Source organism: Ipomoea nil, unplaced genomic scaffold (assembly GCF_001879475.1).
Source record: "Ipomoea nil cultivar Tokyo-kokei standard unplaced genomic scaffold, Asagao_1.1 scaffold2279, whole genome shotgun sequence".
Taxonomy (NCBI): domain Eukaryota; kingdom Viridiplantae; phylum Streptophyta; class Magnoliopsida; order Solanales; family Convolvulaceae; genus Ipomoea; species Ipomoea nil.
This window is the reverse complement of record NW_017618707.1, coordinates 987,274-1,014,167: the sequence shown is the minus strand read 5'-3', so window position 1 is coordinate 1,014,167 and position 26,894 is coordinate 987,274. Positions and strand designations below refer to the sequence as shown.

Here is a 26,894-nt window from a genome sequence, read left to right as displayed (position 1 = left end):
GCATTTAGACTTCTAGTGGAACAATCTTTTTGTAATGATATTTTGGCTATTAACTATGTAAAGTTGTGAATGCTACTGCCAAATGCCAACTTCTAGCCTAATATTTTGCTATATGCATTTTGTAACTTCTAGCCTAATTAACTGTGTAAACTTGTGAATGCTACTGCCAAATGCATTTTGTAACTTCTAGCCTAATTTTCTGGTTTATGAGTTATGGTGTATGGTTTCTGTTTGGCAGCTTTATGGTTTAATTTTTCTGGTTTATGAGTTATGGTGTATGGTTTATGTTTGGCAGCTTTATGGTTTAATTTTTCTGGTTTATGAGTTATGGTGTATGGTTTCTGTTGGGCAGCTTTATGGTTTAATTTTTCTGGTTTATGAGTTATGGTGTATGATTTCTGTTTGGCAGCTTTTGCTTGGTTATGTTTTTTTCTTGCAGTTTGGCAGATGGCTTATAACAGTTCAATAAACATGACCATTCTTGCATAAAATGACCATTTAACTCATTGGTAGATGACTTATAACAATTCAATAAACATGACCATTCTGGCCTAAAATGACCACTTAACTCATTGGCAGATGGCTTATAACAGTTCAATAAACATGACCATTCTTGCCTAAAATGACCACTTAACTCATTTGCAATTATAATACCAACATCTCTCAAAGATGACCATATCAATAAACTAGCATTAAACAAAATAAACTTGAAAGTTGAAAATCAGTAAACAACAATGCATTAAACCATACCATGACAGCTAGCATTAATTTACATAATACAACCAAGTTGAGGTTTCTTCATAAACTTACATTAAACCATACCATGGCAGCTAAAACAATTACAACTACAACTTTAGCCATTTTTACAGAATTATGGTGCCCAATTCCATCCATTTTCTTCATAGCTTCTTCAATACTCCCCAATCTCGTTTGGACCACCACAACTTCATCTCTTAAACTTCTAACAAGCCTTTTTAACTCCATTAAATCTGTTTTGGTAGATTCATACTCTATAGGTCCAATTCCTTGCATAATATCCTCAACGAAAACGAAAAATCCACATCCATTGCCCTGAAAAAAGTACGATAATTCTGAAGAAAACTAAAACAAAAAATGATATAACAAAAGTAAAAAAATCTAACCTTCCAATTTTGGCATCCAAAAAATTTCATTCCACTATCCCGAGCTGTGCATAATGGGGATTTCAATCCGCATTTACAGTACATAGATGGCTCGTATTGGAGAGTATAATTGCGATTCGGTAATTTTGGAGAAGTTGAAGACGACCTTGAAGTAGAAAAAGCCATTGCACTTACCACTGCGACTAGGGTGTCTGTAAGAAGAAGAGAAATAGAAGAACAACGATATTTGGAACCAGTGAACGACTAAGGCTAGGGTTTTCGGAATCAAGAAGCGAAAGAAGAGCGAAGTTGAAGAGCGAAGGAAGTTGAAGAGGGAAGGAGTCTAAAGCAATTTGGGAATTTGGGTGGATTTGGGTTGTTTTGGTGATGTTAATACACGGTGGAAAAGGGAATAAATGAAGGAAATAATGAAATTGTCTACTAATGCCACGTAGAATGCCACATCAGCGTGAAACCGGAAAGAATGGCTTTCCACCGGCTAGCAGGTGAAATTGGAGGAATTTGGACTGTTGGATGGGCTAATTGCACTTTTTTTAGGTTGAGTGGCCTGATTGCACTTTCGCGTTACGTTCAGTGGCCAATTTGGCCCTTATTCCTTTTATTTTTAATTTAAATAGATTTGATATTTCAATTATTTTAAATGTACTTAATTTAATTCTTCCGTAAAATTATATAATTGGTGGGGAGTAAAATTCTTAAAGGAAGATTTCACAGAAAAATTAAATTGACTACGATTGAATAATTAAAGTATCAAATTTGTTCAAATTGAAAACTAGGAACTACATTGCATATTGACATATAAACGGTTGTTTTATTAACTTTTGAGTTCTTTTCCATATTTGGCATGTTTCATCCTTAGAACTTGAATAATATAAAAAAAAAAATGAATTTTAGTGCAAGTTGTGCTTTTGGTGTGTAGTGATCATCTTCTGTAATTTTTTATTTTCAAATATTTGCATTTGATCACTTGTGCTTTCAACTTGTACTTTTATGACTTGTGCTCGTTGATCTCCAATTTATTTGATCTTCATCTCGTCCTTTTAGTCTTCATTTTTATTGAGTGATTGATCTCTGAACTATGTTCCAATATAATCGTTTAATTGTGCTTTGTTATAGAATCATAGAAATTGCAATCAACAAGAAGAATGAAGACACAGAGAAATGGAGAGGAAAGTCAGATCTTCTAATTTATGAGTCTTTCTTATACAAAGGTGTATACATAAGTATATCAGTTACAACTGTTACAAAATGGATAATAATGTCTTGTTTATAACATGCTTCAATTTATTTGATCATCATCTTGCGCTTTTAGTCTTTATTTTTGTTGAGTGATTGATCTCTAAATTATGCTTCAATATAATCGTGCTCTGATTCTCTTCTATAAGAGATTCTCCAACCTTTGCTATTTCCTCTTCTACTATACAACATTTTGCTTTGAATGGTCACTTATGAAAATCAAACTTGGATTATCTCGGAATTCTTCCCCACAAAAACACAAAATCTTCTATCATCTTTGCTCCAAATTAAACTCTTCTACAATCTTCTACTAAGTTTTCTATTAATTTTGCTCTTAAAATTTCTCCTTGAAGATTCGAACTCTGCTTCTCTTCTACTTGAGCTCTTATCCAAACTTTACTCTTAATTCTTCTCTTCAACTTTGAGAGTCGAACTTCCCTTTTCCTTTTATTCTCCAATCTTTGTTTCAACTTTTGCTCGATTTATTTGTTCTTTGAAATTACAACTCATCATCTCCTTTTCTTTAAACTCTTCTTAAATCTCTTATAATAACTTGCTTCAATTCTTCGTCTTCTACTAACTTTGTCCCTTATTTTGCTCTTTAATTTTCTCTTTGAGGATTCAAATTCATCATCTCCTTGTCTGTAAACTCTTCTGCAATCTCTTCTGCTAAGTGCTAACTCTGTTCCAATTTTTCTTCTTCTACTAACTTTGCTCCTTATTAAGTTTTCTATTCTTCTTAACAATTTAATGCACAATTTTTAATACACCATTTTTCTTTCCTTACCTTAAAATTCATTCCAGAATTGACATGTACATCCTCAATCAATTTTGTGTCACTTCAAGAGTTCTTCTAAGTTGTGTACTTAAACTATTTTTAAATACATTTTAACAATGAAATTTAAAATATTAATTCCTTTTAACTAAAAATAAATAAACTTTGCCTCATCAAAATCTATTTTCAAAATATTCCTAACAATCTCATAGCAAATTTAATTAATCTTAAAAATCTCTTATAACTTTGGCGTGTTATAATTAAAATTCTTTTTATTTATTTATTTTGTATTACTTCAATAATGATGATGCCAGGTTTTTGGACTCCGCCCAAGCTAAGGCTGTCCACATCCTAGCCAAGAAGGGATTGGCAAGATGATGTGGATTAGCCACATCATCATTTTTTTTATATATAGTTAAGGGCTTTGCAAATTTGCAACTGTTGCAAATTTGCAAAGCCCCTGCGGCAGCTTTTGTACTTTTTTTTCTTTACTTTTTATAATTAATAATATTATTTTAACATGTGGAGTCCACTTTTGCAAATTTGATTAGATTTAATCTGTAGGGATGTGGTGTGAATAGTAGATGATTTGCAAATAAGATGATGTGAAAGTGGGACCCATTTTTTAGAGTGGGAGATGTTTACAGGGATAATGTTAGCCTAAGAATCTTTTAGCCAGTGATGTCAAAGCTAGCACTGTACTCCTTAGCATGGGTCACTTACGAGGAGGTGTTTGATGAATACCATCCAAGACATCAAGCCCATTGGAGATTGTTGGGGAAGCAAGACTGATAATATAAACTAAAAATAAAGAAATATTGTGTTGTGAAAAATTTATTGTCATACAAATGAATTCGCCACTATTGGTGTAAGTTCATAACAATAGCGTTGCCCCCAAAATTAACAAAGTAACCCCCGTCCTGTGCATCCAAAGTAGAGATTGAAACTTACACAAGATACTCAGAGTATTAACCTTGGTTAAATAGTAACAACTAAACAAATATGGCCACAAACTATCTAATGAATCTTGGTCATTAGGTATGAGTGGACGAATTTTGAACTAGAATGTAGTGACATATGGTATTCTCATGTCTAGTGAGCGAATGATTCTTGAACTTTTAGACTAGAGGTTTAAACCGAAGTGATACGCATCGCACCTTAAAATTTGTATAAATTTTGCAAAAAACTACATATATTTTAGTCCAACTGAGCCTCAAGATGCAAATGAGGACTTTCAAAAAAAGACGACTAACCCTTTTCACTCAAATAAGTGATTTCATTAAGTGTATCTCAATATAAACTACCCAAATGAGGATATAGAATTATTAAGAGCAATATATGCTCACCCTCTCAAATATTAAGCGGTCAATACGGGTGTAAACAAATCAAATACTTTAAATTCGATTCGTGCTTCGAATTCATATATTGTGATTCGAATTCGAATAAAACGAATATGAATCCAAATTCGAATACATATTTCAACTCGATTTTTTTCGAATACGAATACAAATTAGAGTATGTTCGACTCGACTAGTATTCGATACACAGACACACAAAATGTTATATTAAAACTTTTAAAAAATCAAGGTAGGCATTTTGAATTCGAATATTCGAGTCGAATCGAATGTATTCGAATAATGTAGCGGAATCGAATACAAATAAAATTTGAGATTCGAATATTCAACGAGTACGAATACGAATAGTCCTCAATGTAATTGAATTCGAATTGAATAGTAAGATATTTGACTCGATTTGATTCGCTTATACCCCTAGCGGTGAATCCATTAAATTCGTCTCAATAGAACCACCTGTCTCACATAATTATGACTTCATTAAGAGTTATAGCTCAACCTCACAAGTACACATATCACAAGAATGACCAATAAGTGTACTACTTTGTAATTCTTTCTATAGCTTCGTTTGACCACAAAAGTGAGATCCACCATGAATTCATCACCTCTTGAATTTTAACTAGCCTTACAATTAAACAAAAGTTAACCTTTGGTAATTTGCCTAGGTTGTTCTTTGGTAATTTTCTTTATGAAATTTTTGAGTTTTCCTCAAAAGTACTCAGCCTCTTACAATGAAACAATAGTTTTTATAGGTAACTAGCCTCTTGAATTTTTTCCAAAAGTACTCAGCCTCTTATCTAGGTTGTTCCTTGTTAGGAATATATTGTAAATTTTGATGAGCCGGATGTATTTTTGAAAAATCAAGTAGTCCCCAATTTTATTCTATTTGAGTCAGTCCTAGTCTACGGAGTATGGTGCACCTATATCATGCAACCCATGTACAAGTATGGAAAATCATATTTTGATTTTCGATGTTAAGCGGGATTATAGCTTAACATAATTATGTTGCGGAGAAATCACCAAGAACCATGCTAGAGGAGTTGGAAGAAATGTGTGTGAGCTAAGTCAAGTGATCCTTAGTTCAAATCTCAAGTGAAGCAATTTTTAAGCTTGCTTTGGAGACTAGCTTGGACAGAGACTAACTCCACCGTATGAGAGACTAGCATCACTGTATTGGAGACTAGCTTGGATCATATGGGAGAGTAGGAGACTAGCTTGGACCGTATAACCGTATGAGAGACTAGCTCAATGTATACGAAGACCGTATGGGAGACTAGCTTGGACCGTATAATCGTATGGGAAACTAGCTTGGAGAAGTATGAGAGACTAGCTCAAAGTATACAAAACCGTATGGAGACTAGCTAAGGAGAGACTAACTAGAATGGAGACTAGCCAAGGAGAGACTAGCTAAGGAAAATGCACAAGTCTCACATAAGCCATGCACCATATGGAGAAACATACCAAGTATGGTGGACTAAGCTTGAAATTCGAAACAGAGCATCTCACCGTGAACAACAATGGAGTTTTTACAGAGGTTCCAGTATAATATTTTACAAGGAATATGAAGGAGAAAATATCTGATATATATTTTCATCTGAACATCAAGTTTTTACGGTGGAACCGGAGACGCTCGAAGAAGGCTGATTTGCGGAGAAATAATTTTATACTCAAGCAAGAATCAGCAGTTAAATTATTTGATCAACTTGACATGTCAGAGCATTTATGAAGGAGAAGAAAATCAAGCACGCCGCGCCGAACTTATTCAAATTTTGGAGGCTACAAAATTCAAGACACGGCAACGGGCAATTTATTCAAATCATCTGACAAAAAGGAGAAATGACATCTACCTACAATTGCAGATCAAGTTGACAAAATTATCAGATCAACTACAATTCAAAATGGACGATCAAGATCGAAAGTTGATCAACGGGCAAATAGCTTTCACTAGCTATAAATTATCCAAGCAGACTTGAAGACAAAGTGGGCTGGAACACGACTTGAACACGGCTGAAAAATTACAAGCAAGAGAAAAGCAAGCAATATTCAAATCAACCAAGAAGTGATATATTGAGCATACACGATAGAATTCAAGTCTGAGTGAGAGAAATCTTTGTATTTCATTGTAAATCTTCTACTGAGTGTAGAAAAGGGGTAGAGTAACTGGAGAGAGTGAAAAACCCAGTTGGAGTGTAGCTTTGTGCGTAACACTCGGTGTAAAGGGCAGAGTAACAAGAGGAGCTTGTGAAAACCCTGTGAGAGCGTAGCTTTGTGCGTAGTTCTCGTGGTGTAGGAGTACAGCTTGGTGCGAAGTACTCGGGGAGGCGGAGTAACAAGAGGAGCTTGCGAAAAACCTTGGAGGAGTGTAGCTTTGTGCGAAGCACTCGGAGAAGTGTCGTTGGGCACTTCTTCACTATTGTATCTGGGTGATCGAAGAATAGTGAATTTCCTCCTTGAAGTGAAAGGAGAAGAGTGGACTAGGAGGATTACACCACCTCTGAACCACTATAAATCTCTCTCTCTATTTACTTACTGCTCATATATTTTGTGCATGCTTTTTCTAACTGCGAACTAACCCGATTACGATTTATCGCTTATCTTTATATGTCTGGGTTTGATAGTTCCCACGTTTGCATGCAAGCCAAACTTTGCGTACATTATATTTGAACCATATTAAGTGTTTCTAACGTATTGCATGTTTAGAATCTCTCTTTGAGCACCACACTATTAAGCATAACACTATACCGCTACCTATTCCGCTGCACACTCTAAGTTGTTTATCTTGATGATGCTTGTTACTTAGAGTTGATATAATTAAAGTGTTATTTGCCTTGTGTGTTTTGCGAAAGAATTTGAAAAGTTAGAGAAGTCTATTCACCCCCCCTCTAGACTTCTCGCCACCCATTCGGGACCAACATTCCTTTTTTTTTCTTTTTTCTTTTTTTTTTTTTTATTTGAAGGTACCTAGGTTGCTCTTTGGTAACAGGTTTAGAGGAGATGAATTAAAATTTCAATTTTGAATATGTGCAAGATCTCCCAACAAATCTGAATTTGAGAAAAATATGGCTACTTTGAGACGAATAGATGAGGAAGCATATGATTATTTGACAGTGGGATCCAATTCATTGGTGTCAAGCATTTTTTTTTCTGGCTTCTCAAAATGTGATGTAATTGATAATAACATGTGTGAGACATTAAATGGGATGATTTTAGAGGCTAGGTGTAAGCCAATAATTTCTATGTTAGAAGAGATTAGAGTTTACATTATGAGAAGATTAGTTAAAAATAGAGAGTATGGGAGAAACTGGAAGACTGATTATGCACCTAGACAATTTCAAAAATTAGAGAAAAATAAAAAATTGGCAACAGTTTGGGAGGTTGATTGGAATGGGAGAGATCATCATGAAGTTTCTTGGGAGAATGTTGAGGCACAAACAAGGGAAAGTTACTCTGTAAATATAAAGGAAAGAAGTTATTGTTGTAGAGGATGGGATATAAGTGGCCCTGTCAACATGCAATCTCAGCAATTATGTATGAGGGTCAAGATCCAACAAAGTATTTAGATAATTACTTTAAGAAGGATTTTTATCTAAAGGCATACCATCACATGCTTCATCCAGTGAAAGGGCCAATGTTTTGGCCTAAAAGAAATGTAGAAGACATTTTGCCACCTTATGTTAAAAAAGTGCTTGGCAGACCACAAAAGGAAAGAATAAGGGAAGAATTAGAGGGTCGTAAAAAGGTTAAAATGTCTAGGATCAGAAGAAAAATAAAGTGTAGCATATGCCGACAAGAAGGACATAATAGGCTAAGAGCATCCACATTAGTTGGGAAGAATATGGGGATAATGTAAGAGTGATTAGGAGAGAGAATGTGGGGAAGGGAGAAAAAAAAATAAAAAAAACTAAAATTAAAAACAAACGAAAAATAAATAACCTGTCAAGCGCGCCGTTCGGCGTGCCTGACGCGCCCTCGGGCGCGTGCTTGGCACGCGCCCGTGTGGGCGAGCTGCTGTGCGCGAAACGCGCACAGCAGCTCCTCTTTTCTTTTCTTTCTCTTTCTTCTTTTTCTGCATTCTCCCCAATTTTGCAGGATAAATATCTCCACAATTATCCCCACCCCACATTTGTTATTATCCCCATTGAGAAGAATTAATATTGAAATCTTCCCCTAATATGCACAAGTGTGGATGCTCTAAGATGTCCAAAAGTTGTAGATCCTTACTATCAAAAAGGCCTAAATTCAGGTACTACTATTACATTTCTTCATTCACTCTTTGTTTGTTTGTTTTTTTTTTTTTTACTAATATAACTTGTATTATTATGTGTTTAGAAAACAAAAACAAAAAAAAAAAATGAAAAATGATGCAAGTAGACGGACAAGGCCTGAGTCATCTCACCCTACTCTAGTTTCATTTCAAACTAGTTCATATAAACCTTCACAAAATGCAAATATGCAGGCAAAAGCTGATTCATTGCACCTTACTCAAGTTGGTTCATCTCATCATACACAAAATGCAACAAGCAGACATTCAAAAAAAAAAAATTCAGTTGTTAATGTAAGCAAAAAAGTTTTGTCTTATATATATTTTTTACAGTACTAAGTCACTTTTTATTTAGCACATAGAACTAATTTCTTTTTCATAAAACTAGCCAGGAAAATATAATAAATACGTAGTTGCAACATCTATACTGAACAATACATTTCACTTGGTAAACTACAGGCGAGTGACCATTTTAATTTTCCAACCAAAGTAAATGTGTTCATAAGTTTTTATAACTTAACATTTTATTTGCTTGTGATATAGGAAATACAGCGTGAAAAAGTTAAGGACAAACTACAATCTTCAATTCGTGCAAGAGATTCTACACCGCTTTCAACCCAAGAAAGCATCAATTACTCATTGGATTCATGAATTATTTTTTATTATTGTGTATTAGTGTTTAATACGATTTGGGTACATGCGTTTTTAGACAATAAAAAAATTGGTGATTTGTTTAAAATTAGTACATTGTGATATTATTTAAGATGTTATGTGATGAATGAATATTTGTCTTAGTATTTAAGATGTTATTTTCTCAACACCTTGTCAAACAGTTATTTTTAGCCCATAAATTGTGCAAAAGTTTATGATTTTTTTTTTTTTTGCGTGCAAAAATTTATGCAATTTGCTGGACAGCTTGGTGGTGGAGAACTTGGTGCCCACGTGCAGATGAATTACTATTATTACAAATTTTAACTATTATGTAACAAGATTAATGTGTAGCTTGGTGGTGAAGCCTTCATTCTTTAGCCTAGAGGTTAAAGGTTCAAAACTTACTCTTTTTCGGTTCGAAAAATATATTGTTTTATGCCACACCACAAAATCTAACATAGCAATGCCACATCACACAATCTGACATGCAATTCAACGCCTCGTGGACAAACTTAACGGTGTTAAGTATTGTGCTTAATTGTTTTAAATCTTAAAGTTCAAGGATTAAATTGAACAAAATTAAGGTACTACACTACAGGGACCTAGCATGTACTTGACCTGTGATAATCATCTAGGAGCGAGTTGCTGCTGGAGAAATTCAAGTCAATTTCATCTCAACAAAAGATAACTTGTAGACATATTTACCAAAGCATTGTCTGGTCCTAGATTTTCTTTTCTCATAAACAAGCTACAAGTTACAAGTATACCATGTGCTTGAGGGAGAGTATTAGGACTAGTATTATGATTCTTGTATTTGAGTCACAATATGACTCCTTATTCTAGTCTCCCTATGATTCATCTTGTATATATTCCCCATGTGTGTAAAGTTGTAATCACTGTTCATCTAATACAGTTTCATACAGTTCTCATCATCAACACCGGCAAATTATGATGTGCATCTGTATGCACCATGCATGGTGCATACGGATGCAAAAACGACATCGTTTTAATAAAACGCGCGTCTCCCCTTAAAAAAAAAAAATCAGGTTCGATTGGTATTGTGTCATGTGCAATTGGGTTATTGGTGGTATCATAGAGGGGATTCATCATGCAATGAGATTATGGTGTAGAAAATTTTAGATCTGTCTTATTGTGTATATATGACTGGAATCTTAATTGTGTTATGATTTATGAACTCCTTTTTATCTTACAAGCACATGTTGATATTATTTTTTGTTGTAGCTACTAATTTATTTTTTAATTTAATTAATAAGAGCAATAAAGTGGGCAAATTATGCTGTGGAACAGTGCCCACCTTGCAAGGTGACACGGTTCCAAAACTGTTCATAATTATGAATATATAGGTTAAAGATTATGAACATATAGTTCTATAATTATGAACATATAGTTCTGTAATTATGAATATACAAATCCAATAATTGTGAATATGAAGTTCAAAAATTATGAATATATAATTTAGTAATTATGAACATAGAGTTCTGTAATTGTGAATATAGAGTTCAATAATTATGAATATGAAGTTCAAAAATTATAAATATATAGCTTTATAATTATGAACACATAATAATTATGAACATAGAACCGTGTCCACTTTGCAAGGTGGACACACGGTTCCGCAGCACAACGATTGAATAAAGTGGCATACATACTTTTCATCCACAATAATGAAATCATTGATTTTTTTAATTTTCATTTTTTATTGAGACAAATCGTTTCGAGAGCTTTTCAATGACAATTGCTATCAATAGAGGATGATAATAAATAATTCAAAATATAAGGTTACAATAGATATTGTTATAATAATATAGTCAAAATTAACTTACAAATTGTTTTGGAAATTTTCATGCATTGATAAAAGCATAATTGAAATATTAAGTTTTGTTCTCAATAATAAAAAGAAGATTAATTAAACAAAAAAAAAAAAAAAAAAAAAAAAAAAAAAAAAAAAAACTGAACTTAAATTTATTTATTTTTTAATGAAAGAAAATCAAATGATTTTCCAAGTTCCTGATTTATAATCATTGAATGCTATGTAATTAGTCGGACTAATTATTTGACCAAAGTTTATGTTAAATTTTATATTATATTTTTAATACATTTTAACGTATTCGTAGTATATGTTTAACAATTATGCTAACTCTAATTAGGATATGATGAGGTTCGAACCTAAGACCTTTCTTATAGAAATTAATAAGTTAAGAATAGTAAATAGTTAACGGAATATTCTGTTAATAAAGTTTATACTAACGGAATTTAAGGTTATTTAAGGAAAGAAAATAATATAATAAAGGGTAAATAAGGAAAATCATTAAAAATACTAAAATCAAAATAATATGAATCATTCATTTTAAGAAACAATTAGTACCGGCATTTTTTTTTTATTCCAGTTAAGGGCTTAACATTATTCATAGTAATATACTAGTCAATGCCCTTATTTCTCTCTTTCGATTCTAATTCTACTCTATACCTCTCTCATTAGTCCATACTTGTTGACTCAAGCAATTAAGCCTTCCATCTCTGTCAATCGGCATGTCTCACCATTCAACTCCAATCTAGCCAAAGCAAAGAAGAGAGAAGTCTATTTCCATTGCACACAAAGCTGATAAGAAAAGAGCTGTCCAACTACAACTCCGATCAATTTGACATGTCACTTTAGTTCTAAAGAAGCAAAGAAACCATCACCCTACTAATGATTCCGGTTTCAAAGATGACAGCTGATATATTAGTTGTTCCAATTTTATGGCATCTAAGTCCACATTAAGTGTTGGCAAAAAGATGATTAATAAATATCGTTTTAAATTAAATGTAAAATTTATTGAAGCTCTTATTTATGTTGGGGAGGAGTTTCATAACAAACATGGTTTGAAGACAAAACAAAAGGTAAGAATTTTATTTTTTATTACGACTTATAAATTAGTTAATTAATTATGAATAATACTTTACAAATTAATTAGTTATTTTTTTTCAATGTATTGTTTCATTGTGTATGAGTTATGTTGGGTGGCAGCTAAGGGGTAGAGAGTCCAGCATTCTACCATCGAAAGGTGACGCTAACAACTAACGAGTATAAAAAAATAATGTTGTTTCTTCACTACTAGTTATAACTTTTGAACTAGTGGTAAGCGTTTGAATCTAAGAACGGAACAAGTCACAAGTAATTAATTTAATTCAAAAAATTTAACAAAAGTCCAACCAGACTCTCATTTCCACCCCTACCAACTTGAATATGGTGTTAAGGAATCTAAGATTTCAAGAATGTTCAAGAACATAGCATCAGTGTTGTAGAATAATAGTGTCAAAGCTAGTTGAAACTCATGAGTTGACCCGTACCCACCCCGCGGTAGGGTGGTTTAGGGTCATAGAAAACACATGCATGTCAGGCAACATACGCGAGCTAAGGGTCAACCCGCAAACCAGGACATTAATATATAATAAATACACCGAACTTGCAATCTATGGGGTAATTAGATTTTAGACTTCTGCAAATTCGCAACCCTAATCCCCTAACCCCATCTAGCATCCATCTCCCTGTTCACAGTTTTGCACTTCGCAGGAGTCGCATCCGGCAGATGACAGTCCCCATCCACCACTCCGCTAGCCCCATCCAATTAGGCCTAACCCCATCCATCTCTTTGTTTGACATTCGCACCTTGCAGGCCGCAACCACCACTCCACCAGCCGACCTCCATCCACGGCTCCGCACGTAAGCCATAGATTTCCAATTTTTATTTTTTGTCACTTTTGTTAAGTTTGTGTTGTGAAATGTGAACTATGTTTGATAGTAAAAATTATCCTTGCTATATACTGAATTTAAGATTAATAAAATAGCAAGTGTAGAATTCTCGAGAGGAGATCCTAGAAATTGGCTTGAAGCCTTTCTTATTAATTCTTTAGAGAAGTCGTAGAGAAGAGAGAAATGGCCTCCCATTGGCTTGTGCGTGAATGGCCCTTATATAGGCACAAACATTGACTATCTTAGCTCTGCCCCGAACACCTGGCCCTGGCCCGACTACCAAATAGGAGCATAGAACATTAGGGAGGTTAAGCCCAAAAAATATTCCCTATCAGTGTTATTTGGCACTACATAAATTGTGAAACCTAAAGCCGACAAAAATTACTCATTATAATTATCACTTTTGTTGTGTAATATATATATATATATATATATATATATATATATATATATATATATATATATATATATATTGTGTGTGTGTGAATATGTTATATTAATTTAGGTTAGTTACATTGGTACATAATGAGTTGTTCTCAAGGACAAAGTCTATCTCCCGTTGATATAACAAATGAGACCGAAATAACACAACCTTCACAACTTGAAACCTAAGTTTGAAAAAAAAAAAAATTGACGCCGAACTTTAGATGTTTGGAATCATTTTATAAGAAATGAAAAAATTACAAGTAATGATAAAGAAAATGCTAAATGCAAGTATTGTAATAGAGAATACGCTATTGGGTCACACAAGTATGGAACATCAACTTTAAGCCATCGTGTAAGCAAAACCCTAAAGATCAAAATGGAGGTAATATGCTTATGGAATAAGGTTCAAATTGGCCACTGAACGTAGCCTGAAAATGCAATTAGGCCACTGAACGAAAAAAAATGCAATTAAGTCATTGAACACTCTAAATCTATGCAATTTCACCTGGTAGCAAGTTACCATCAATTTTAACAGGTCACCTACTTACGTGGCAGCTGAGTTGGCATTTTTAATAATTTTTTTAAATAATTTTTAATAATAAATTTTAAAAAAAAAATTGAAAAAAATTAAATTAAATAAAAAAATAATAATAAAACGATGGGTGGCTGTCGGGGATTTCTTTTTTTTATAATTTTTTTTAAAAAATTATTAAAAATGCTAACTTAGTTGCCACGTAAGCAGGTAGCCTGCTAAAATTGATGATAACCTGCTATCCAGTGAAATTGCATACATTTGGAGTGTTCAGTGGCCTAATTGTACGTTTTTAAAGTGTTCAGTTAGGAATGGCAATGGGGCGGGGCGAGTGCGGGGGACATATCCCCCGCCCCCGCCCCCGCACCCGCATTTCCAACCCACTCCCCGCACACGCACCCGCACCCGCGCGGGTAATGAAAATCCTACCCCATACCCGCCCCTGCGGGGATTTTGCGGGTGCAGGTAATACCCAACCCGCAACTCTAATTATTTATATTACACTTAAATCTAATAAAAATCTTATACTACAATTGTAATTATCACATTGATTTTTTTATAAGTTTGAACATAATTCTAAAATTTAATAAGAGCCAATGAAGTTAGTTCTTAATTGGAACTAAAATTGTGTTGATAATATAAATTGTATTAAGTGTTTACTCATTATGTTATTTGTGTTGTTCCTATTCAAGTTTCATAAACAAAAAACTAGGAAGTTTAATTCATTATGCATTTTCAATTATAAAATATACATTAACTTATATAATAAATGAATACTAATAACAATATATAAGTGCGGGTGCGGGGAGGGGATACCTCCCCCGCACCCGCCCCGTACCCGCGCAGGTATATTTCCCGCATATCCGCACGCATTACCCAAATTGTGCGGGTATTTTAAAACCCGTACGGGCGGGGATGCGGGGAACACGTTGGGTGCGTGTAGAATTGCCATCCCTATGTTCAGTGGCCTAATTGCACTTTTTTTTCGTTCAGTGGCCTAATTGCATTTTCAGGTTACGTTCAGTGGCCAATTTAAACCTTATTCCTATGCTTATTAACCATGAAGAGAAGTTGTGTGCCAAAAAGATTTATCACAATAGGATTCGTGAGATTATTAGTATGACCATAATTTATCATGATCTTCCATATTCTTAGGTGGAGAATACTTGAGTTAGAGAGTTGCATAAGTATTTGAATGTTGATTACAAGTCCGTAAGTAGAAATACAGCTCCAACGGATGTTTACATGTTTTATGAGAGGGAAAAAGACAAATTGGGGAATGTATTGTTAAAAGTTCCTAGTAGAATTTGTTTGACTTTAGATCTTTAGACAACATGCACAATTGAGGGATACATTTCTTTGACTACGATTATTATATTGATAATAATTGGAAGTTAAACAGTAAGAAATTAGCATTTTGTGTTATGCCTTCTCCCCGAATACTGATCGTGAGTTAGCTAAGATGTTTGAAAGATAGGAGAACTCAGAAAAAATATTTTTTATTACTTTGGATAATTCTTCAGCTAATGATATACAAAACATTTTGAAGGAACAACTTTGTTCACAAAATGATTTGTTGTGTAATGGTGAATTTTTTTCATAAACATTTTGAAGGAACAACTTTGTTTACAAAATGATTTGTTGTGAAATGGTGAATTTTTTCATGTTAGATGCTATGCACATATCTCGAATCTTATTGTACAAGATGGGTTAAAAGTAATTCGTATTTTTTTACAAAGTTCGAGAAAGTGTGAGGTATGTTAAAGCGTGAAAGTAAAGAATGAAAGTATTTGAAGAATGCGTTAAAAAAGTAAGTATTCAGCTTAAACTTGGTTTATCTCTTAATGTGCCTGCTATATGGAATTCTACTTATAAAATGCAACGTGCTTTTAGTAGTCTGCAATTATTTGATATAAGCATTGTCTTTCACTTGAAGGGTGGGTTAGAGTAGAAAAGTTGTGACTTCTTAATGCCTTTTAATGAAATTACCAAATTGTTTTATGGATTAACTTATTCACATCGAATATATCTTCGACAAGTTTGAAAAATTAAGTATTTGTTGACAATTAGATGTGAGATAAATAATTTTTTTAAAAATGTGGGAATAAGTTCTCTTGGTCCACTCTTCATATTCATTGTCAACAAATACTCAATTTGTTTTATTGTAATTTCATTAAAACGCATTAAGTCACAAATCTTTTCTACTCTAACTCACTCTCCATGTGAAGGATAATGCTTATAGTTTGTATCAAGTAATTACAGACTACTAAAAGCACGCCGATACTTGATAACACTATCAATCATTTTATAAACAGAATTCAATCTAGTAGGCACATCAAGAGATAAACCAAGTTCAAGGTGAACACCTACTTTTTTTTAACACATTCTTCCCTCTGACTCTAACATACCTCACACCCTCTCGAACTTTATAAAAAGAATCACCAATCACTTTCAACTCATCTTATACAATAAGATTTAAAATATGTGCAGAATATCTAATATGAAAAAATTTACCATTACACTACAAATCATTTTGTAAACAAAGTTGTTCCTTCAAGATGCTTTGCATACTATCATTAGTTGAAGCATTATCCAAAATAATAGAAAATAAAATTTTCTCAATTCCCCAATGTTTCAAACCACCAAGAAGTTTCTTAGCTAACTCACGGCCAGTATGCGGTGGAGGCATAACACAAAATGCTAATATCTTACTATTTAACTTGTTATTATCAATATACGCATTCAAACAAATATATCCATCAATTGTGCATTGTTGTCCAAATATCTAAAGTCAAACAAATTCTACTAGGAACTTTTGACAAGACATCCTTCAATTTGTCTTTTTCCCTCTCATAAATCATGTAAACATCCGTTGCAATATTTCTACTTATGTACTTGTAATCAACATTCAACTACTTATGCAATTCTCTAACCTAAGTATTCTTCATTTCTTCACCCAAGAATATGGAAGATATAGAAGATCATGGTAAATTATGAGCATACTAATATTCTCACGAACCCTATTGTGACCAATCTTTTTAGCATGCAACTTCCTTTAATGACCAATAAGCATATCACCCACATCTTGATATTTAGGCTTTTGCTTACAAGTGCTTATGTGACGGCTTAAAGTTGATGTTCCATACTTGTGTGACCCCAATAGTGTATTATCTATTACAATACTTGCATCTAGCCTTTTCTTTATCATTACTTGTAGTTTTTTCATTTCTTATAAAATGATTCCAAACATCTGAAGTGAGGCATCTTTTTTTAACTTGGGTTTCAAGTTGTGAAGGTTGTGTTATTTCGGTGTCATATGTTATATCAACGGGGGATGAACTTTGTCCTTGAGAACAACTTATTATGTACCAACATAACCAACCTAAAATTAATATGACATATTCACATATCAATATATATATATATATATATATATATATATATATATATATATATATATATATATATATATATATATATATATATATATATTAATGAATGCACTTACAAATAGTGAAACACAAGAAATTATAATATTACACTAACAATTACACAACAAAAGTGACAATTATAATAGGCAATTTTTGTCAACTTCAAGTTTCACAATTTGTAATTTTGTATACTGCCAAAGTGTCAAGTAACACAGTTCACATTTCACAGCACAGACTTAACAAAAGTGATAAAAAATAAAAACTGGAAATCGGTGGCTTACCTGCGGAACCGTGGACGAAGGTTGGAGAGCAGACGAATGCCAGCTGGCGGAGTGGCGACTGTTGCCGGCGAAGTGCGAACGTCAAACAAAGAGATAGATGGGGTCAAACAAAGAGATGGATGGGGATAGGCTGGACTGGATGGATGGGGCTGGCAGAGCGGCAGTTGCGGCCGGCGGATGGGGCTGGTGGAGTGGCGGCTGCGGCTAGCAGATGGGGATTTCCGTGCGTCGTCTGCCGGACTGCTTAGGCCGTTAGGGACTTAGGGTTGTCGAATGTGATTCCTGCGAAGTGTGAAACTGCAAACAGAGAGATGGATGTCGGATGGGGTTAGGGGATTAGGGCTGCGGATTTTGCAAAAGTCTAAAACCAAACCTAATTACTCTCTAAACCGTAAGTCCATAGTATTGATTTTATATATATAGTCCTAGCCTGCAGGCTGACCAGCAACCCGCGCGGGTGATAATTTTTGTCCAGGGTGAATGGATTCTCCTTTTTTCCTCCACAAATATTATTTTTAAAGGAGAAAATAAGCAAATTGAAAAAATTATTTAATGAAAACTTACAGGTCTGCAAACTTTTTCTCTGGCTTGAAAATTAAATCCTCATTGAGGTTGATAGTGCTTCTGAAGGAAATGTTATATGTCCTTGTACCTACCTGTCTGATAGCTAATTTTGCTCATGTTTCTGCCTTCAGTTTCTGAAGAAAGCAGTTTCTCATCCTCTTTCTTGTTGAACCAGCAATTTACTGCATATCTTAGGAACTTCAGAACTAGCCAGAATCATACATACAAATGCATTGAGCAAATCTTCTCATGATAGGTAAAAGTAGTTTTCATTAATTTAGCACCAAGTTCAGCAGAATGTCTATATGAGAAGACGGTAATGGACACAAAAGAATTCAGAAATTCACATTGTCAAATAAAAACAAAAAGATTTCGATAGGATCAGCTGCATTGCCCTGATAAGTGAATTTATTTAACACATTACATGTAGTATTCCAAGTAGATTCTAACTCAAAGAAAAAGAACCAGTCTCCAATTTAGATGCATATAAATTATTAAAGGGACAAAATAGAATACATGTTCTGAACTCTAAACAATAAGTAGAGATCCTAGAGGATGACATTAAATCATGAAATGCAATGAGGAAAAGAAATGTATAACACAACCAGAATGCCAATACCACAACAAATTAAAATCAGAAGACCAAGCAAAAATAAGCATTTCATGAACCATATATGATCCCCAGAACATTACAGTTACATAATCAATATAGACCTCATTCACCAAGTTGGTGAAATGCAAAGGAAGAACTGATGCAATTGAAATGTTGATGTACATTTGACACCCTAATAAAATCTAAACTGCACAAGGCAATGGAAGCAATTAAAGAGAGTTAAGGCTAGAGATGAGAAGTATGCAAATTGAAAGACCAATTTGTATTCCATTTTGAACAATTGATTCTACCTCCAATTTCCATAATTTATTAAAATCCTGAATCTAGGATTACATCAGTAATATGATAGTCATTAATTAGAGTTTTATGTACCATACACTAGATTAGTATACCAAAATTGCATAGCTTAAATTTTTTTTTTTTTTAAAAAAACATTTGCAAAATCAATAAGCTAGACAGCTAAAGTAACTCTCAGCTCCAAGGCCATCTCATCAATGATCCAGGTAATGTTCACCTGCAAACAAAAACCTCACAATGGATGGCCAACAGACATAGTAGCTGCTTCAATTTAGGCTTCTAGGAGAACCCTTTATTAAGTTTCTGAATGGCACAGTACATTTTCCTCCGAGAACCAACTGCTTTGATCCCCATATCCTTAAGATCCTCCAAGGTCAGCATTGGCAAAACCTCGTCGTCAACCTCATGAATCTCAAACAAAGGGGCATACCTCCCAAGTCCTAACTGATTCAACCATACTTTCACCCCATTTCTCTCAGATGAGTAGTTCCAGTTCCTGAATTCAGTATCACTTGGCCCCTCCTCTGAAACCCTAGTCATCCTCCTACTAGTCAAATTCCCAATTCCTCTGGCATCATCACCCATGCCTGCATTAGTGTTATTCTTATTGTTATCCAACGGATGAAGTGGGGTGTGCTCTGAATCCTCGGTTTCAGAATCGGGACAAATTTCATCATTATTCTCCACCTCTTCCCTGCTACCACTAATTACCTTGTCATCCCCATCACTCTCATTGGCTTTGGAGCTGGAAAACCAATTGGACCTCACTCTCTTAGTCGTCGCACCTCTTTTAGATTTCAAATCCCTAACCTTCCAGCTACCAATCGCAACACTATCTAAATTATCACCTCTATCGTCATCCTCATCCACATTATTACTAATCTTTTTGTTCGCATTTCTACCAGTATTATCATTGGCATTGTTATCAGCGAGGGTTAGGGTTTCATTACTTGAAAAGTTGGTGAGATGCCGAGTCTTGGAAGCGGCCTTGCTGGACGAGTCCTTCCATGGCGCCTTAACTCTGTCTCTGCGGTGCTCGTAAGAGGTATGATTCCCGCCGATGTCGCCCAACCTGACGCTAGGTCGTCGCTGACGCTTTGTACCGATTTGCTCAGATGCCGCCGCCATCCCTCCGCCGTTCTCCGTCGGCTGCGCCTCCGTCATTCCCCACCACCGGCGGGGCGGTCAAGCAACTTCAAAAAAAAAAATCAAAAAGGCGGAGGCGGAATTTCGTTCAAGTAGGGTTACGTGCATCAAACAATGGATCGCATACGACAATGTGAATCCAATTTAGGCTTTCGAAGATTGTAAGGCGGTGGAGATTTCGAAGAGATCCTGAATTGAAAAAAGTATCGAGAATGGAGGAGTGTAAGGCTCGAGAGAGAGAGAGAGTGAAAACTGAAAAGGAATTGGTTTGTTTTCTATGGTAGAGAGAACACGTGCGAGGGCCTGCTTTAGAGCACGTGGATGATGATTCGATGTATGAAGCATTTGGGCCGAGTCTACTGTACGGAATACTCGGCAATCTGTCCCGATATATGGGTTATGATGAAATCGGGCTTTAAAATTAGGCCCAACAGTGATTCGGCTTTTGTTATACTGTGGACCACTGTCCAAAAACAGAATCATTTCTTTACTTAAAGAAACGGCAGCGATTATATTTTAACAAATCTCGTATTTTTTATATGTTCATAACAAAATGAAATTACACTGTATCTTAAATAAAATTGTCTCGCATATTGTGTTTCTATTATCAAATGAAACTGTAATTAAATTGAAATGATATTTTAGTTGTGTTGAAATGAAACTACAATATTGATGTGTATAAAATCACCATAGTTCGGGACAATAGAATATCAGGTTGACCGATCGTATAACTTGACCGAAAACCTCTTAAATGTCTAGTCTAAGGTAGGTGAAAAAGTCCCCCCTCAAGGCAATAAATGCGGTATTTATAAGAGACCTAGGGAGCGCCCGGCCTTTCGGCATGACGGGCACGTGGCGTTCATGCACCGGGTCTTGAGAAGGCGAACATGCAGTCATACACGTGGCGCATGTCTTCCGACAGTTGTAGGGCCCCAATCCGACCGTCATCCCTCCTGGTCACCGGCCACCAACGGCGGGGAACTCCTCACGCATCATAGGGATGACCGGGCAACCGGGCAGAAACTGGGGCGTGCCACTGACCTGGCAGGATGACCTTGAAACGACAGGTACGGAGATAGATGAACGTGTGACCGGGCAGATCTGGAGCATACTGTTGACCGGGCTAGATGACCCGTAGGTGCAGGGTATAAATCCCTATCAAGTATATATAAAATGAAACTGAATAACATGTCTCACATATTAAGTGTATATTGTCAAATATAACTATAGTTGAATAGAAATAATACTTTAGTTTTGCTTAAATGAAATTATAATATGTATAAAAAGAAACTGAATAACATGTCTCACATATTGAGTGTATATTGACAAATGAAATTGTAGTTATATCGAAATGATATAGTTGTTGTGTTGTAATGAAACTATGGTGTATATAAAATGAAACTGAATTACGGTTTCACATATTTGAGTGTATATTGTCCAATGAAATCGTAGTTGGATTAGAATTATACTAGAGACTCTCATATTTGAGTGTATATGATCTAATGAAATGGTTCCATGGTCTAGTGGTTAGGACATTGGACTCTGAATCTAGTAACCCGAGTTCAAATCTCGGTGGAACCTTTCATTATTGTATTATAATTAGGGCTGGGCACGTTCGGTTTTTTTTTTTCCTGACCGATTATAATTAGGGCTGGGCACGTTCGGTTCTTTTTTTGCCTGACCGACTGTTCAGTTGGCTCACTTGAACTTGAACTGTTGTGTTTTGTTGATGATAAGATGAAGAATCATCCATCTATTGTTCAGTTGGCTCACTTGAACTTGAAGTGTTTTGTTGATGATAAGATGAAGAATCATCCATCTATAGTTAATATTTGAAAAATAAGAATTATTAAAACACCAAATGTTGGGACTTACGACTTAGAGTTGAGATATGAGGACTTGAAGAGTTGAAATTATTAATTATTATAATATTTATATATAATACTAACATTTTGTACGCGTGATGCGCGAAAATTTATGCCCAACATTAAAAAATTGATAAATGCAAGTAATTACAAATTATAGTTCAAATTATATTTTGCAATTCCTTTAAGTAATAAATTTTAATCATCGTATTTGAAAACTATAACAAAATTTATATTTTGTTTATTAATAATGTAAACAATTTTGATATAATTTATACTTTATTTTTACAATAAATAAATAAAACAACTATAACAATGATGGTTTTATTGCAACCGGATACAGAAATATAGAACGAGGGTAGACAAAGAATAGCTTTATTACCCGGGGCGCTAGGCCCAAAATAGCACGTACAAAGCCCGAGGTACAAGCCCAGAATGGCGGCCCAAAATAATAACTAAACAAGCTAAGGGAACTAATAAATGAAATAAAACTAAATATGTTACCGATAGGACTCGAACCCCGGTGTGCCAGCAGGAGGTTGAAGACGATGGCGATATGGGACCCCGGGGGGGCCCATTTTATTGTGAAAGTCGGCCCAACTGTCCAAACGGGGCGTCCATCTTTATGGGTGATGTGTCGGCCCAACAAGAATAATAGAATTCTATCAGGCTAAGGAAAGAAGGAAGGTTGGAGCAAAATATTACTAGAATTATTATTAAGGGGCATTGAACCCACAACTTCAAGCATAAAAACACAAATCCCAAATCACCAGCCAATCAAGATCTTGTATATTAGAGGGTGGAACTCCACTTATGCATGGGAGTGCGCTGGGAGCAAGATGTGGGGGGACACATACATGTGTGGTCCAAAATGAAGGCTGTCAGATGTCGTCCATTTATCAACCATCCGTGAATCTCTCAGCAGTATAAATAGGCACCCTTCCCTCCCTTTTAAAGGCATCCCTTGCCTCACCAAACCCTTCTTGGTCCATTGGTTTAAGTCTTCAACCCCTTGCTGGCACATCAGGGTTCGAGTCTTATTGGTAACATATTTAGTTTTATTCATTTATTAGTTCACTTAGCTTGTTTAGTTATTATTTTGGGCAGTCATTCTGGGCCTGTACCTCGCGCTTTGTACGTTCTAATTTGGGCCTAGTGCCCCTGGTAATAAAGATATTCTTTGCCTACCCCCGTTCTATATTTCTATATCCGGTTTATGGTGAAACCGGTCCCAATAAAACCATCAAATATTAATCTAGTACCTGATCACATATATTGGCGCGTGTGCGTGCCCCTCTCTCTCTCTCTCTCTCTCTATATATATATATATATATATATATATATATATATATATATATATATATATATATATATATATATATATATATATATATATATATATATATATGATTTACTATTCATAAAAATTTAATTAAAATATAATCAACAATTAAAGTAATTATATAATAATTTTAATAAAATGAAAATTAAAGAATAGAAAAAAGAAATCATAGATAATTAGATATAGGTGTATGATAATAATTGGAGAATTATGAAAGTTTTAGAATTAAATAATAACGGTCTTATAAGGGTATTTTAGTCTAACAATAATGTAATAGGGACAATTTTGTCCATTACAATTGAAGTGTACAACATTGAATAAAAAATGTATACCTTTATTAACATACAAATGTAAGCATTGACACAAAAGTGCTTATAGTTTAATGGATAAAACTTTTGATTTCTAACTTGGTGATTATGGGTTCAAACTTTACTTTAGACATTTAATACATTGTATATATTTATTATTAAAAAAAAAAACGATCGTTTCATCGGTTCGGGTAAAACGGGTTACCTAAACTGAGTACCGATCGGTACTTCGATTTAGGACCGAACCGAAGTCGACTTATAATGTCGACGAATGAAACTGTGGTTGAAACAAAATGAAACTACAATGTATATAAAATGAAATTGAGAATTACGCGGAACGGGTGCCGTTTCTTTTAATTAAAAGAAACGGCACCGTTTTGGACCATGGTCCACAATAAAATTTGCCTTACAATGATTGATCTCTAGACTCGGCAAATTATACCATGGATCAGTGTCTATCGTGCACTGTGGACCCTAGTTCAAAAATAACCTTCAGATTTTGCACATGCAGTTGATACATTATGTATATGCAATTAATCGTTTTTGTACATATAAACAAATTGAAGACACATCACATGATAGTTACAGACAAATAACATGATAATTACAATTATCATAGAGATAGATTGAGAGTTAGCTGCTTTGGTCAAAATATGGGCAAGCTGGTTCAATTGTCTAGAACAATAACAACATAAGATCGAGGCTAGGTGTTCCCTGCGAGAGTCCAAACCATTATCTAACTATCACAGGGCGTTTGGTTGGAGGTAATTTAAATTTCCTTCCCACTTAATTCCCACATAATTCTAAAGGCCATAAAATTCCTTAGTTTGGTTGGAAGGAATTGCAATTCCTTGCAAATCCCTGGGATTGTAATTCCCTCATTTTCATGGAATTAAAATCGCATGCCCCCACCCCCCCACCCTCTGAGATTTTAATTCTTGGGATTTTATGAAGAAAAAAAAGCTAGTGCTGAGACAAAAATATCCCTCACTTTTTTAACCTAAAATTAATACCACAACAGCAATTGGCATTTTAGACTTTATACTACTTATTCCCTTTCAATTCCCATGTATACCAAACATTGGAATTGAAATTCCTAATAATTCTATTCTTGTAAACCAAACACTGAAATTTAAATTTCTACTTTATTCCCAATAATTCATCTCCCATAGAATTGCAATTTATTTTCCACGTAATTCCCCCTTCCAACCAAACACCCTGTCAATGTTAACCCGAATGTTGCTAAAACCTCTTTTCTTAATCTATAAGAGCGCTTATTTGCACTCCAATGTTTTTGTCAAGAGAGTTTAGGGGTCACACTTGAGTGGATCATTATACATTGGCCCTGTTTGGTAAATGGCTGCTAGCTGATAGCTATTAGATGTCCGTTGATTGAGTTAATTAGAGGGTATAATTAGTTTATAACATTAGCTTAATGTAGAAAGGTGTTTGCTAAATTAGCTGATAGTTGTTTGATATAATTTCTTTTTTCTTAAAAAGCTAATTGAAAAAGTTATTTTGAGTAACTTTTTGAATTTTAACATTTTAAAGTACAAAAGGCTAATTAACCAAACACTTATATTAATTTTTAAATTAAATCAAACAATTAATAGTGATTAAATAAGTCAAAATTAAATTATAAACTAATTATTTTACCAAACAGGCCACTGTTACAAAGCCACCATAATTATCGAGGATGCAAGTACATTTATTTGTTCGAATATAAGCTCTATAAAGTTAGTTGAAATATTTTATTAAAAAAATGCTCCAAACACAATGGTTTAAGAAATTAAAATTTAAAATTAAAATAAAAGGGAAAGTCAACTAAGGTGTTGATGTGATTATATACCTACGCTTCATCATAAACAAAACTACTCTAGACTCTAGAAAGGCCGGACCGCCGGAAAGGTAATATTAAGTAGAGAAATATAACGTATGGATCCTCAATTGATGTTCATTTTTTCTTTATTGGGGAAGTGATGACCAAATCATTTTGAAAAAGTCAACCAACAAAAACTTTTACTCCGTAATTATTAAGGGATGAGTTCATCACTGTTCATTACAATTTAAATTCAACCACTGACGTGGCGCTGTAACACGTGTAGGTATGCAGAATGATACAACACAGAAGAAAATATTTATATTTATATTCATATTCATACTAATTCTCACACCGGACCGACTCAATTAAAGGATAAAGTATTAATTATTTTGCTTTTTTTTGGCAAATATTAGACGGATCATAACAAAATGTATATTTTTTATATGCTAAAAATACATGATTCGTGCACTCAATGTACATTATACAAAATAATGTACTTTCTCTTAATACAATGTACATTTTTAATATATTAAAAGTACATTATTTGCGTATTGAATGTACATTATTTGATTATTTGATAGTATGGTCCACAGAACTATGTGGACCATAGTTCACACAATAATGATTTTACTTTTTTCAAATACGAGAGGAGGTTTGGATCTTTCGATCTCTCTTAAATACGAGATAAAGTGGTAGTCATATTGCCTTTTTTTAATACAAGATGAGGTTTGGATCTCCCGATGATGGATCTCAGCGTTGCACTATGCTTACTTCCATGACTGTTGTAAGTCAAACATGTTTTACTACAGAGTTCTTTGGCTATATGATTGTCATATCATACTTAAAACAAATTGGTAATAATTAATAAGTGGACATTAACCATTTAATCACATCCCTCCATGGTAAGTCACAGTGCCACATCTCGAATCGAACAGGGACTGGACTCAACTAACCCGACCGATGCCTAATATCCAATCCCTCTTAAGAAACGAAAGTACATGGTTGCTCACGCAAACCAAGCTAATTAGAACATAGCAATTTTAAAACTCCACTCATTCTTCCAAAAGGCTGAACCCCAACCCTACCCTAAGGGCCC

The 26,894-nt window shown here is 34.4% G+C and overlaps 1 protein-coding gene, 1 long non-coding RNA gene and 1 other non-coding gene across 3 annotated transcripts; 1 reads left to right on the top strand and 2 right to left on the bottom strand.

Annotated features, from left to right (window-relative positions):
- Nucleotides 1–1,653: 1,653 nt before the first annotated feature.
- LOC109150605 lies at nucleotides 1,654–24,981 on the bottom strand. The gene is made up of 3 exons (XR_002049187.1): nucleotides 24,953–24,981; nucleotides 18,215–18,221; nucleotides 1,654–1,737 (listed from the first exon to the last, which is right to left on the bottom strand). It is a non-coding gene; the product is annotated as an uncharacterized LOC109150605 (long non-coding RNA).
- LOC109150603 lies at nucleotides 17,961–20,730 on the bottom strand. The gene is made up of 3 exons (XM_019298558.1): nucleotides 19,533–20,730; nucleotides 18,406–18,587; nucleotides 17,961–18,138 (listed from the first exon to the last, which is right to left on the bottom strand). The coding sequence occupies exon 1, from the start codon at nucleotides 20,477–20,479 to the stop codon at nucleotides 19,595–19,597; it is 885 nt and encodes a 294-aa protein (XP_019154103.1). The 5' UTR covers nucleotides 20,480–20,730; the 3' UTR covers nucleotides 17,961–18,138; nucleotides 18,406–18,587; nucleotides 19,533–19,594.
- Nucleotides 21,971–22,042, top strand: TRNAQ-CUG. Its single transcript has one exon. It is a non-coding gene; the product is annotated as a tRNA-Gln (tRNA).
- Nucleotides 24,982–26,894: the final 1,913 nt, after the last annotated feature.

Coding starts and splice junctions, on each gene's coding strand:
- LOC109150603 (XM_019298558.1), bottom strand. CDS start 20,479: ATGACGGAGGCGCAGCCGACGGAGAACGGCGGAGGGATGGCGGCGGCA.